Here is a 13996-nt window from a genome sequence, read left to right on the forward strand (position 1 = left end):
GAGATTGGTGTCAGTTCTACATTATTTAGCAAATATGGTGTTAATGGAGTTTGTAAAAATGAAACAAACACGCAAAGTAAAGCAGCATGTCTTCAATTCACACAGGAATAAGGATAAACAATGGTTACAACATTTCAGTTTCATTAAATATAATATGTATTATTACAACACATGCAGCCTTTGATCAAACAGCGACAACACTGGCAATGATGAAACTGAAGCCACCAAGACCCACATTCTAAATATAAAAACAACATAACACAACACGAGTTAAGACTATCTATATTACATGAAAATTCAGAAAGGTTCTGTTGCACTGTTGATGATAGAATGAAATGATTGTTTTAATTTGAATGCTTAGAAGTCAGCAAACTTTCTTTCAGAATTTTGGAAAAAGTGTCAGGATAGTTAATTGTTTAGTATTATTATAGATGCTGCGACTGTAGTTTCTTTTTTGTTATTTTTTTAAGTAATGCTGTCATGTTGTCAATCAATAATTTAAAATTTTTTCTATTTTTTATCAAGGAATGAAAATATCTTATACAGGTCTGAACTGACTCAAATCCAAATAGGTGCAAACCTAACGTCTACATCTGTGCCATCAAGACAATTGATCTATACAATGAGAAAAAACCCTGGCATCATCAGGTTTCATATGTTTTACCTGTCTAAACAGACGGCTCCGAGGCTGAAGAGCAGCTGAGTGGTCCTCCAACCCTCAGTGTCTGAAGTGGCGGCCTCTCCTTGTGTCAGCAACTCATATTTGTCAGCTAGAGCCTCTGTGACGGCAATGTCGGCCTCCATTGGAGGGATTCGGAGCAGCAGCTGACCCAGAAGTCCGAGGGTGAGGTGGAAGGTCTCGTTCAGAGAGCCAGCGTTGGAGATGATTGCTCTGAAAAGCTGTGGCAGGATGGAACTCAGACTGGGCAGACACAGGGTGCAGCCCTGAGGATACAGAAAAGACAATGTAAATGTTATTTACAGATACAGTGCATTTAAAATAGTAAATATTAGAGCAATATTGTGATTTGTGAAAATGTCTGGATCATGAGTGTATGTTGGGTACAAAATAATTAGTTAGTCGGTTGTAAGAGTCGGTAGATTTTGGTGTAATAGGTTAATCTGTACATTTAAAATCTGTACTAAAATACATAGGGTGATGTTTTTGGGAAATATGGGTGCTAAGATTAGATAATTCCTCCTCTTTTATTTGCCTATTACATATGGAACTATAGCCAGCAGCCAGATGGGTAAGATGTTCATAAAGGTCAAAAACAAAATGCACCATACAACAACTTGATGTATCTCATTTGTTGAATCTGTAATCTGTGGACTATTTCTTAGTCAGGAGCAGGGATCTTCTGGTGTCTCTGTTGGTTGATCCAAGGTGAAGATGAAACTCGAGGAAAGTTTGTGTATCCAGATAAGCAACAACATCGTACATAACCAAAACCCATGCTAATTAGTGAGCTTTAAAAGGTGCTGGAGGATTTGTCTTTTATGTCTATTAACACTAATCTAAGCTAACTTGCTGTTGGATGCAACTTCATACTTAACCTAGAGACATGTTTGCTGTTTTTATCGTCTTTCCTAAAATGTAAAATTTGTTCCTCAGTTTGTAACCCATAAAAGCTGGAATTTGGTTTGACATACTGGTTTGGCTGGTGGCAACATGGCTGCAAGAAGTCCCAGGATCCTCTCTCTGGAGCATTCTGAAAACACATGCTCCTGGAGGGGAACCTGCGGCAGCCTCTCATCAGTCTCCTTGACAACATCTGATGCTGGGGAGCTGATCGTCCCTGGTCCAGATTCAGAAGCTGAGAGGGATCAAATAACATAAACGGTTAATCCAGACAGCAAAGGAAAAAAAAACTGTCTTGATGGATGTAATCTCAGTACTTACGCTGGATCACAGGAGAGAGAGGGTCCTCGCTGGACACAGAGGGTGTCTGGCTAAGACTTGAGGAATCCAAAGTGTCTTGAGTAACCAACTTCTTTTTCTCTCCCTCCCCGGTGCTTGGGGGGGACAACACCTCTGGAGGAGCAGTGGGAGGAGAGCCCACCTCCTTTGTCTTTGTTTCCTTGCCTGATAGTTTACTCTGGTGGAGAGATGTTGACAACAATTCAGGAGATTGCTATAATAAACTTTAGAATACCATTGTATGGAGTTTGTTGTATGCACATTTTGAACACCCCTGGGTTTTTTAAGTTAAAAAAAGTAAATACAACCCCTGCAGTAAGCAGACATTGAAAACAAGCTTATTTCTTTTTCCATGATCCCAAAAACCCCAATACTGGTATTTGCAAAAGTCAGATACAGCTCTTCTTGCAGTACACTCAGATCTTGTAAGGCTTGAATTGACTCATTAAGCAGGTCAAGAGCTATTATGAGGATTTGTGACCTGATGACATTTCCACAGCTAATAAATCCTGGGACTCTTCAAACCTTATGGTAACAGCCACGGGCTCCGCTAAGCAACTGACTGAGGATATGACAATGAATTAAGTGATGCCTATAAAGCAGGAAGCTATAAAAAGATATTAAACTGCTTCCAGCTGTTCAAAGCATCATTAAGAGGGAGCAGTTAGAGGGAAGCCTGCGAGAGTCAAGAAATACCAAACTGGAAACCAGAGAAGACTCTTAGATGAAACTGCACATTTGCTGCCAAAAAAGCAAACAGGATCAATATGGAAGAGTCATCAGGGGGAAACCCTAACTATGATGTCATAAAAAAAACAATTCAACATCAGAAGTATGCAAAGAAAATTGCAGCGATGCAGGAAAGAAAGGATTCCATTAAATATCAGCACATTCTGGATGAAAATGCAGAACAGCCAGTCAAGAAACAAACCAAACAGAGGTTGGCTTCTACAATCGGACAGGGAGCCAAAGCAGAAATCCAGAATGGGGAGAACATGTACAAATCTCAAAGTAATTTTCATACAGCAGCTAAGATATTCAGACATGTGTTCCAGGGAATCTGTTATTGTGACCTGCTGATCCACCAACTCTTGCACTCAACTCAAAAATTATAGATCTGTATCATGCAAATATCAGCTTTTTTTAAATGTATTTCTTTTATGTGTGCTCTACTTCCTGCAACCATAACGATCCTGTACCCAAACAAAGACCCTGCTCAGACCTGGCATTAACATCCATCCTGAGATATCTGATCACAATGCTAAAGTGGTCGGTGTTAGGTGGTCGTGTTCACAATTGATAATAAGATACTTCCTGAATGTATTTCCTGTGACTTGTGATCAAATCTCTCTTCCCCATTCTATATTTAAATAACCATAACTGTCGTTTGTGTTTTTGAAGATCAAATGATGTAGCTGTTAACTAACATCAGTTTACACATGTCAGGTGACAGTGTTTTAGTCGGTGTCGATCGGTTTTGAGTTTTGAACGAGTGACAAAGAATCAAAAGTTGGCTGAACAAATGAATCTGCGCAGCTAGGAAGAAAGATTTAACGCATGTGCACTGATACGTATAAATAATTAGAATTATTCATTGTGAAACTGTAGCAGGTTAGAGGACATTAGCTGAGTAGGAGGTTAGTCATATTTGGCCCAGAATGCATTTGCGCTCACACACCAAAAAGACTGTGGCCACATGCATCCCAGACCACCTCTCAATGTGGTTTGGGTGAGTGGATCTCAGGACACATTCAGGACAGATGGGGTTGTGTTCACACCTATACAGAGATGACCACTTGTTATCGCATCACTCAGAACGGATGCCAATACCAGGTCTGAACAGGGTCAAAGATAATGTAGTCTCAATGTAATTCTAACGCATGACTCCTGTTCCTCACCTTGTCCCTGGGGGATGATGGGGAGCAGATCGCCGCAGTGCTGCCTGGGAGAGAGGAGGTGTCGGTGGCTGTACTGAGCTCCTGAGAGGACTCCGGAGAGACTGGACACAACTCGCTATCAGAGGCTGAATCATTGGAGGACAGCAGAGCGAGCAAAGCGGAGGAACGTAGACCTACAAAGAAAATATAGAATGGTTAGCCATTAAAAGGAAAAAAGACACATACAAATAAGGGGAAATAAACAGATAAATAAAATGACAGATGGATTAACAATGAGGCAAAGGCCTTTGAGAACTTTGTAACCTGAAAAAGCTAAATTACATTGTTGCACACAAGTTGTCAAGTTCATCCAACTGTATGAAACAGTGAGGGTTAGATGAGAATATCAGTACCACTCTTGTGTCAGTACTGTAAGGGTTGGCAGGTGAATAGCAGAAGACATTGCCTGTCTGTAGCCTTTAACGTAAACTAAGCCGACAGTCTGCTCAGTCTAGCTTCATCTTCAGCATAGACACCAGAGGGTGGTGTCTTCTCATCCAACTCTCAACTCTCTGGTTTGGACTTACCTTTGCCCGTCTGCCCCTTCAGCAAACAATCAGTGATGAGTTGGGAGCAGTTTGTCTGCAGGGCCGAGGCCTGGCTCAACGCGTTGCTCTCCAACGACTCCCCACTCGTCTGCTTCTCACTGATCAGCTCGGATGTGTGCAGGGCCAGAGCAGCGAACAGGAGCCAGGAGTAGTTGTGGATGTAGGGCTGGATCAAGCGGTGGCGGTCACTGATTCGTATGGTCACCATGGGGTACACTGTGATCCGATGGGTGGGCAGATGGCTGGAGATGGAGATTTTATAAAAGATGACTGAGTAAACAAGTCTAAGGTGAAGCAAAATAAGTGTTTCAACAAGATTAACCATCAAATATGTCACCTGTCAGGATACTTCTTAGCATTGTAGCACCCAAAGCACAGGTCAAAGTCTTCACACACGTTGCAGTTGATCCTACTGCCCACAATGAGGCCCTGACAATGGTCACAAGCATATTCCATGTTCACCATCTCGTGGTCGTCCTCGTGGCCTTCAGGCTTGGCACCACCTATTTAAAAACGCACACACTCACAGTTAGGTTTGCTCCAAAGCTTTAGTCCAACTTACGATTAGTGCAGGTAGTGTGTGAGCTCACTGAGGAAGCAGGTCTTGCAGAGGTCCATGTCCATGCACTGAAGACATCTATAGCGGTGCCATGGGGCCATCCTCTCACAGCCGTCACAGGAGATGACAACATTGAGCAGGTCACAGTAGCGTGCAATAAACATGTGCATCTGCGGAAAGAAACGGTAGAAACGTGTCAATTTATTTACACAGCAATATCATCTTAACATGTTCATACGACGTAAATTACGCTGTTTCAAGTTGAATATGAATGTCTCGGCCTGCGGACACTTAGATGACACCACACAAGCAGTATGGAGGTATGTTGCATTCTTTCTTTGTTATATTATGTCCGAGGCTTTGGTCGCTAATTTCTTCAATTGTATTGGATTCTGCTCTAACACTGTTTACCCCTGAGACTCCTTAAGTGTTTTGTGGACTCAAACACTTCACCCACCCCTCCATCGGCATAGTGGTGAGTAGATAATGAGTATATTTTAATTTCTGGGTGAACTATCCCATTAATGTGTGGGTTTGTCTTTCTTAACAGACACAACAATTCAATGTAATGTGCTTTTGTATGAGGTGACACTAACACGTAGAACTAAGGTGAACCTTATACGGGTTAGACATCAGCATATGTTTAGCCAATAAAATGTTCACCAGAAACTATTTAAAATACTTTAATCTAATCATGCCTTCCAGTACATATAACATTTTTATTTTGAGGTTTATTTTGAGGTTCTTTTGATTAGTTACAAGACACTTAATGGTTTGACCCCCCGGTATATTGCATATTGTTTCATGCTGGTACTTTCAGATCCTATGGCGAGGGACTTCAAATCGTTTCAGATTCTCTGCTGAAGGCTAAGGGGAACAGAGCTTTTGATATAAGAGCTGAGGCTCTGGAATACCCTGTCTGGGAAAATATGGTGGGTTGTGTCAGTAGCTTCCTTTAAATCAAATGTTATAACGTACATTTATTTTACAGCATTCCCCTAATTCTAGAAGTGGTCATGCTTAAATTTCTGTCACAATATTAGCATTGTTTATTCTTCTATGTCTGTGGTTTTATTAGTCTTTATTCATTTAAGAGATTTTTCATTTATATTTGTGAAGCACTTTTTTAACTTTGTTTTGAGAATTGCTATATAAATAAACATTTCCCCATGTCACGATGTGTGTTAGCATGTAATGAGTCACAGATGTTCTTTGATGCATATACTGAAAGAGCTTCTAGCATGGCTGTTTACTCTTGTTATAACTTTGGTGACAGAACTAAAACACATCTATTGATATTGACATCTTTTTGAAATGTCAGGTTGTCTTTACATGCATTACCTGCAGGCCTACATCTGCTCTACCAGCACAGGAAAGACAACAGAGAGTAGAGAAGCACTTGGGGTCAGTTAAACAGGGAGGGCCATTTGTTTTCCTTGGCAGCGCTCAAAAGACATTTCTATTGGATTTCTAATGATCGTACTTTTATGTTTTTTATGCACTTGGATGTACAGTACCTTTCTCCTGTCCTCCATGGAGTCTTCCTCATCGATTTTGTCGTACCACTTCTCAAACATTCCGTCCATACACTCATCCATCCACTCCTGGTTCTTCTTGTAGTCTGTAATTTCATCTTCCTCTGTCCACTGACTGAAAATGAGATTGAAACCACAAAAAGTATAAATCGCCTTTGCATTTTAAATTGCTGCAATTTTACTGAGACTATTTAGCATCTTGTAAAAGGGGGTGAGTCTTATATTACCTGATGGCGATGTCATGAACACTGATGTTCTCTTGGGACATGCTGAGCAGGAGGTCAGGAAGCTTGATGTTCAGGAAGAGAGGAAGGTCGTGCACCTCCCAGTTCATGTCGAGAAGGTGCAACAAGCAGGTCTGCACACACGACAGGGCTGGGAGCAGGGCTCTGGAGAGTAAGGAAACAGGTTACACCACCGCCAGTAGATTTTGAGTTAAATTAATCGCTGCTGAATCGGTTATTAATTTCTGTTGATGCAGTTATAAGTGCACATGGTGGGTTGCAATGATAAGAGCTTACTTCTCATTGAGGCTGCTGAAGCCTTGTACCGCCTCCACAAGCATGAGCACCAAGCTATGGTAGGAACGCCTCACCTCCTCTCCAAGCTTCTGCCCACTGTCCGACACGTGGGAGAAATAACTGAAAAAACAAAAAACAAAGGTAAATCTTGAGAGATAATTCCACTGTACAGATGATATTGGTGACTGCTAACAATTTAATAACAAGATATTATTTAAGTACCTTTAATACAATCATTAATAGTAGAGTTCAGAAAAATCTATTCAAGCATAAGTCTGATTCACTTTAATCTTTTTAGCATTTCTGAAATTATTCTAGACGAACAAACAAAACGTTCTTACAGGGTCTTTAACATGGCTATTGAACTGAAAAGATTTCCTATACCAGGTGAAGTCTTTCTGGCAGGCCAGCAGCTCCTGTAGGAACAAGATGCAAGGGGCTTGGAAGAGGTGTGGCTTCCCCAGGGATTGCAAACACTGCTGAACCATCTCCAGGACCTTGCACACACTCAGAGCCTGGGCTTTGTTTAGGGACAGCGTCTGGAGAATGCTGCAAGGAGTCAAATTTGATTAATTTACCCGGTATTGAACAAATTATATGAATGCAGAATGTAAGTTAGAAGGCAGAACATCTGTAACCTTGCAGTTGTGAGAGACTGGTCCCTTATGAAGTTTAGGATGTGTTTGAGTATTGGGTAGCGATCCTTGATGGAAGGGATCATGCGGGGCTCCTCTACAGATCGGCAGGACAGGAGGCGGAGGCGTGCCCGACTGAACAGGGGTTTACGGGGCACGGCGGAGGGCGAGGCTGGCTCTCCTGTCTGGGATGAGAGGCTCTCTGATGAGTCTCTGTGGCCTTGTCGACTGTGCCCACCGGAAGTTGGGTTTTGAGCTTGAGCACCGGAGGAGTTGCTCTGTCCAACTTTGGCCTCACCACCGTCCTCAGGCCCTGCAGCCTGAGGTACGGGGGAGGAGCTGGGCTGGAAGTCTGCTTCTGAGATCGAACTAGAGCGCAAGAGTGGTGCATTGCCGCCCTCTGCAGCTTTCACACAGTCATTGTCCTGGCATGTTACTCCGCAAGGGGGAAATCTGAACAGCATGAGGCTCTTCTCAATACACGTGTCAGCTAGGGAAACACAAAATAGCAGCGGTCAGAATAATTTTTTTCAGGGGATAGCAGAGTCACTCACAAAAAAGAGTGGGATTAGGTTAGTCCTCACCTAATGTCTCCATCGTAAACTCATCAAGAATACTTTCCTTCTCTTCATTCATTTTGCCAACTAGATACTTCTGTTTCATCTCCAGCTGACAGGAAGAAGAGACATTATCAGCCCAATATTCCAACCACACAACGATCGTTAAATTCAGCATAATGTACACTGTCACTCACCATCCACGTTCTGATGCTGTCGGCTAAAGAATACACCTGCACAAAGTCCTCACTTAGACAGGACTTGCTGTCCTGATTAACTACACGTTTGAAGATAAAAAGGGAGAAATCAACTGAGTGAGTCAACCAAGTTAAAAAAAAGATTCATTAAGATGATAAATACATATTTTGCTCTGTGTGATTACTGAGGGTAGCCGGGAATTACCGTAGGTCTTCAGGGCACAGTTGAGGGCTGGTGTGTGGTACACCATGGCTGCCCAAATGGCGTTCACAGCTTGGTCCGTCTTTGATCCAGGAGCTATCTCGTTCCTCATTGTCTGTTTTCTGCAGGAGTGCATGAACTTTTTCATCAGCTCCGTTCTATTGTCTGTCAGTTCCTGCGAGGGGTTCCACCGAGCAAAGTCCTCCAGGAAGCTCATTAACTCATCAGAAGACCATGAATTTGTCTACCACACAGAAACAGAGGGGGAGCACTAGTTACCAGCTACAGTGATTAGGAAATGTAAATAGTATAACCCTTTGAAAGTTACTTCAAAATTACTGGATGAAGAAGACTTGACTATACCTGATCTGTGGGTGGTTTACTCTGATCTGTTTCCCTTGTTTCACACAGTCCGTGTCGCAGGATAGGCTTCCACAAAGGAGATGACTGAACATGGGACATTTTCCAAGATGGAAGCTCTTTTACAGTGCGCATCTCTGAGAATAGACAGCAACCCACAATTGTTAGCTCTTTAATCTGTTTTCAAGAGTCTGCAAAATGCTTGAGTGATTTACAAAAGGGCTGCACGATATATCGCAAAATGTATCGTCATCGCGATATCGACGTGCGCATTATACACATCGCAAAGACGACAAAAACGATAAATGGTGTTCCATGCGCCAATATTTTGGCCATTCAGATGGAGCCTGCTGCCCTAGATAATACATTTAAGACATGTAGATCATTGAGAGCTTTTTGTCAATGAATCATTGTCGGAAAAAAAAAGAGAATACAGAGATTTGACGACGCGAGGCACCGTGTCCTCTTGCTCCGCCTCCTCCGAATAAATTCTACCGTCGAAACTTCTAGTGATCATGTTCGTCCTGAGTCAGATTGATCACTATGATAGTTGATTATAAAAATAATTGTGTAGCGTATTTATGATGCCAGAACATCCCTCGCTCTCCTTTGTAAACTTAGTCAATGTATGTAGAGCTGGAGGAGATGGTGGGTGTGCTCCTTTTGGTTTGACACGATTGTCAGACACAGACGGTTTATGTTTATTTATCGCAATTTATATTGTCAGTGCGATATTAAACAATGTTATCACATATCGCATGTTTTCCTGATATCGTGCAGCCCTAATTTACAGATTTACAGATAAAGACCCAACGTGTCCATACTGAAACTTTACACAGAGAGACACTTCAGAGCAGGCCTTAGTTTGGTAAAGGTTTTGGAAAACATTTTTTACCATGAGGTGATTTCAGTGCCAGAGTTCTTGATGCAAGACGACCCATCAGACGAGCCACCAGCAGCTGTAAGTCCGACATCCAAGAAATGGTGATGTCTGGCAGTCCCAGCGCCGTCACGCTGAACTTGTAACCCCACTCGTTGTTGCTGCTATCAGAGTGGAAGAGGAACTGGAGCTGAGGGCCAGCGTCAAACGTCACCTTCTGAAGGAGCAAAGAGAAACAACAGACATGCGTTAGGGAATTAAGAAACAACAGTGTTTCATATGGAGATAAGTTAAGAGGTTTCCCATATCCCACCTTTGGCCACTTCTCAGTTCCGACTTTCATATCGTAGCGGACCTTGCCTCCTCTAGAATCTGTGAATTCTAGGTAGTCGTATCTGTGAATATCCGGAATACAGAAGATGGGTTAGAATAATTCCTCAAAGGGGATTTTTTTTACAAGGAAAGAAACATTTTAACATTTTAAATGAGAGTACCTCTTCTCTGTCTCACAGCGTTCATCAAACTCCACCTCAAAGGAGGAAGCACCGGGGCAGGCAAAGATGCTGGTCTCATGGCGGCTGTTCTCATAGTTGTGAGGCGACTCCATCTTCCAGTTCCTCAGCACCACTGGCTGCTGGGGCTGGTGCCAGCTCTCTTGATCCACCTGACGTGTAGTCAATGCTTGTTACACTCAGTGGTGGACAGCAACAGTGCATTTCCTCAAGTGCTTTGTAAGTTGACGTATTTCACTTTAGATCTTTCATGTTGTGTTTCTATATACTACTGAAATGTTGTATTTTTTTACGGCATTTTGTTTATGTTACAGATCATGTTATTTTCAGGATGAAGACAAAAATCTATGATGAGTTCTGAAATATATTATGCAAAAAGATTAAACTCCACAACAGTAGGAACTAATTCAAATAAGATCCAACGATCCCCCTGACGCCAGCCTACTAGTACTACAATAATAGATAAGTAATAATTCTATAATATCCAATTAGCTAATAACACAATGATTGTACTTGCTATTTTTATTGCAATACTTTTTAAGTGTAATGGAGTACTTTTATGCACTGTGCTGTATTGCTACTTTTACTTGTATAAAGGATCTGAGACACTTCTACCATCACTGGTTCAATTACTGTTGCCTTTCTTCAAACCCCTCCATGCCTTAAATACTGCACTCTCAACACTCTATACTATATTGGGATGGGAGGCTGTTTACATGTCAACATGTGCACTGACGTGTGTGAGTGGGCTGACCTTAGAAAATATGTCTCCAGTGTCACTGGATAGACCTTTGAGCAGCTCCACCAGAGTGGAGAAGCTCTTCAGCAACACACTGTGAGGGATGTCCAGAGAGCACAGCTCCAGGAGGAAGATCATCTGATGGGAAAATAGTAAATATTAATCCTATTTACTCTGCAGAGACAAATGTAAAAGTGTGCACAAGGAAATTTCAAAATCACAAGGCAATATGTTTTACCAGTTGTCTGAAGACTGTGGCTAGAATGGAGCTGCCAAGTTTGTCAGTGATATCAGCACCAGTGTATTTCTCCAGCAGGGATCCAAGAATCGTCTTGATGCTTCCAAGGAACTGATCCACATCTAATGAGAGAACATCAATTGATTGTCCCATCAAAGTTTAGTTTTACCCAACGAATTCTACTAAAAAAAAAGGGAGCTGTGTGAACATATCTTGTGTCAGCAATGCGACATTGTAACTGTATCTCACATTTTAGTAGGATGTCTCTTGCCAGGTCCATGGCGACAGCTGTGGATGTTCCTACTTTGAGCTGCAGGTAGCACCAGGAGAGCAGACTACCCTGCAGTGCCCAGAACAAGGACAACAGCACCGTCCTGCTGGCTCCTCTACTCTCATCCACCATCATAACCTCACACTGAGAGAAAGAAGTTATGTTGGACAAGGTGGAACATTGTAAAAGTAGATAAATGCACGTGATTTCACTTCAAGACATTAAGAGATGGACACAGAAGCTTTGAGACAGTTGAGATGTGTGTGAGTGGAGCAGAGGTGTCACCTCTCTTGTTGCCACCAGCAGCAGCGTCTCCATGACCGACAGTATGGGGCTGATGTCAAAGTCTGAGGGAGCTCCTTTAGGTGGGAGCAGGAGAAGGCCACTTGGATCCTGGTCACTGCGCAGAGAAAACCCAGATGTAGCTGATCCATTGTGAACCGACTGTGTGTTAGAATATGATGATGTGTTAACCTGCACTTACCTGAAGTAATTACAAAGTGATTCAAACGTGACCTTGAGGGACTCTGGCTGATCCTCTTCAGTGATATTTTTCTGTAAAACAAGATTTTGTATGATTCATATCAGTATTTGATATATTTATAAAATTATTTATGTCTTTATCACCACCTTTACTAAATGGAGCTGATTGGTCAAGGTCAATAAAAAAATGATACCCTCACATATAACAGAGAGACCATCTAAAGGTAATATTGACCAGGAACGTTTAAAAAACAATTTGCTACATCTTTGTTTGATTAACTAATCATTCATCATCCTATGGTATGAATAAAAAAAAATACAATACAAACAAAGTTAAAATTGTCTGCTTCTGGGTATAAACCATGTGCAGCGTATGCCCCCCGCCAGATGCTTTTCATTGTTTTTATGTAAACTCACCATCATGTGGAAGAGTTTGTCTCGTCTGACATGTTTATCAGGGAAGAAAACTGCGGCTCCATTAAGAATAGACTTGACTGCTTCCTTGTGCAAAGCTTTTTCCACTAGTGATTCACCCTCTGGACCATCGGCAACTAAAAACACAAACATGACAAATATTATCACTACACAGGTTTTCACAAATTCTTAGCAATCATGACAAGTTACTACCATCCACTGAATAAACCATTAAACACATTTTTTTTACACCTCCTAGCTGCATGAGAGCGGATGGGTTCTTACTTTGGCAGAGGTGAGTGTAGAGTTCCCACACAGCCCGCACACCGTCATTCAGTGGCTCTCCACCGCTGGACGTGGACGGACCAGCTACTGCGTTGGCTCCCTCCTCTGGCACTTGGTTCTCCTCTGGGCCCTGGGACTCCACTGGGTTGGGCAGCATGGGGAAACAGTTCTGCATCAACTGCAGCAGCAGGACTCTGCTCTTCAACACCTCCTCACCCTCACTGAGACAAAGACATAAGCTTCATTACAAGTGAGCCCTCAATATGTTTGGATGTCTGCGACTGAGTACCGGGCCTGATCAATCCAAAAGAGAAACACAGCACCAACACTCACATCTCCCTGAGTTTACTGTAGAAGTTCCAGAAGCGGTCGAGGCTGAGACCACTGAAGTCCAGGAGATACTTCTGCTTGAAGTGAGAGGCGTCCTGCAGAGTCAGATGTGAAAAGAGGGTGTTTGTGCTTGCTCCCCATCTTATTTAATGTTGGGTCATTTTAAAGAGACAAAAAGATGTTGGAAGATTATTCTCATGGGGCTTGCCATGATGCAGGTCAGCAAATTTCTCACAAATATAATAAAGTAAAAGCGTATCATGACAATCATACACTAGTATATATACTGTATACTAGTATGTTGATTTTTATTGTTCTACATGCTGTGCCACAATCAAGCAGTGATCAATAGTTACCATGTCTCGTGTCAGCTGTTGAATGAAGAACAGTGTCTTGTTCAGTAAACACAGTCCAGTGACAATATCATGGTTGATGCTCTCTCCCTCTGGACTGAGGTCGTCCAGGTCTCCCAGCTTCTCTGCCCCAGGGCACAGGTAGCCACTGAAGCTGATGGACTGCACACCCAGACGCTCGGCCGAGTCCTGCCTGGTGCAGAGGAATTTCACCATCAGGAACTGGAAAGACAAGAAAACAGCGGTTCCTATTGAAGACAGCGATCTTTGAAACCTGTTTACAAATGTATGCTCTCATTTTTTATTAGGGAGTCTAGTCATTTTCTAAGACAACAGGGCTCTGTAATTTCTAGCAAACATTAATCTTACTGAATGCATTTGTTGTGGACTATTTTCAGCTGCATATCAGCATACATCGGATGCTGTTTTTAGTGTTTACAACAGTAGAATGATGGTTGTAGGATAAGATCAAAATAATATGCAGTGCCTATATTTTTTTGTAATGATGTAACATGATTA

General features: G+C 42.2%; 1 protein-coding gene across 1 annotated transcript in view; it reads right to left on the reverse strand.

Annotated features, from left to right (window-relative positions):
• Positions 1 to 13996, reverse strand: part of zzef1 (zinc finger, ZZ-type with EF hand domain 1) — a 35556-nt gene that overhangs the window by 11897 nt on the left and 9663 nt on the right. Inside the window, exons 13-40 of the mRNA XM_061085585.1 lie at positions 13481 to 13699; positions 13128 to 13219; positions 12795 to 13015; positions 12513 to 12646; positions 12097 to 12167; positions 11898 to 12012; positions 11591 to 11756; positions 11342 to 11463; positions 11119 to 11241; positions 10347 to 10516; positions 10166 to 10247; positions 9868 to 10069; positions 8976 to 9109; positions 8616 to 8856; positions 8411 to 8490; positions 8241 to 8325; positions 7660 to 8146; positions 7406 to 7570; positions 7022 to 7141; positions 6728 to 6889; positions 6483 to 6615; positions 4997 to 5135; positions 4744 to 4909; positions 4386 to 4648; positions 3820 to 3992; positions 1904 to 2099; positions 1654 to 1817; positions 665 to 945 (exon numbers count right to left, since the gene is read on the reverse strand). Coding sequence (XP_060941568.1) covers positions 665 to 945; positions 1654 to 1817; positions 1904 to 2099; positions 3820 to 3992; positions 4386 to 4648; positions 4744 to 4909; positions 4997 to 5135; positions 6483 to 6615; positions 6728 to 6889; positions 7022 to 7141; positions 7406 to 7570; positions 7660 to 8146; positions 8241 to 8325; positions 8411 to 8490; positions 8616 to 8856; positions 8976 to 9109; positions 9868 to 10069; positions 10166 to 10247; positions 10347 to 10516; positions 11119 to 11241; positions 11342 to 11463; positions 11591 to 11756; positions 11898 to 12012; positions 12097 to 12167; positions 12513 to 12646; positions 12795 to 13015; positions 13128 to 13219; positions 13481 to 13699 — 4706 coding nt within the window. The remainder of the gene's footprint in view (positions 1 to 664; positions 946 to 1653; positions 1818 to 1903; positions 2100 to 3819; positions 3993 to 4385; positions 4649 to 4743; positions 4910 to 4996; positions 5136 to 6482; positions 6616 to 6727; positions 6890 to 7021; positions 7142 to 7405; positions 7571 to 7659; positions 8147 to 8240; positions 8326 to 8410; positions 8491 to 8615; positions 8857 to 8975; positions 9110 to 9867; positions 10070 to 10165; positions 10248 to 10346; positions 10517 to 11118; positions 11242 to 11341; positions 11464 to 11590; positions 11757 to 11897; positions 12013 to 12096; positions 12168 to 12512; positions 12647 to 12794; positions 13016 to 13127; positions 13220 to 13480; positions 13700 to 13996) is intronic.

The sequence above is a fragment of the Limanda limanda genome, chromosome 14 (assembly GCF_963576545.1).
Source record: "Limanda limanda chromosome 14, fLimLim1.1, whole genome shotgun sequence".
In the NCBI taxonomy this organism is placed as follows: domain Eukaryota; kingdom Metazoa; phylum Chordata; class Actinopteri; order Pleuronectiformes; family Pleuronectidae; genus Limanda; species Limanda limanda.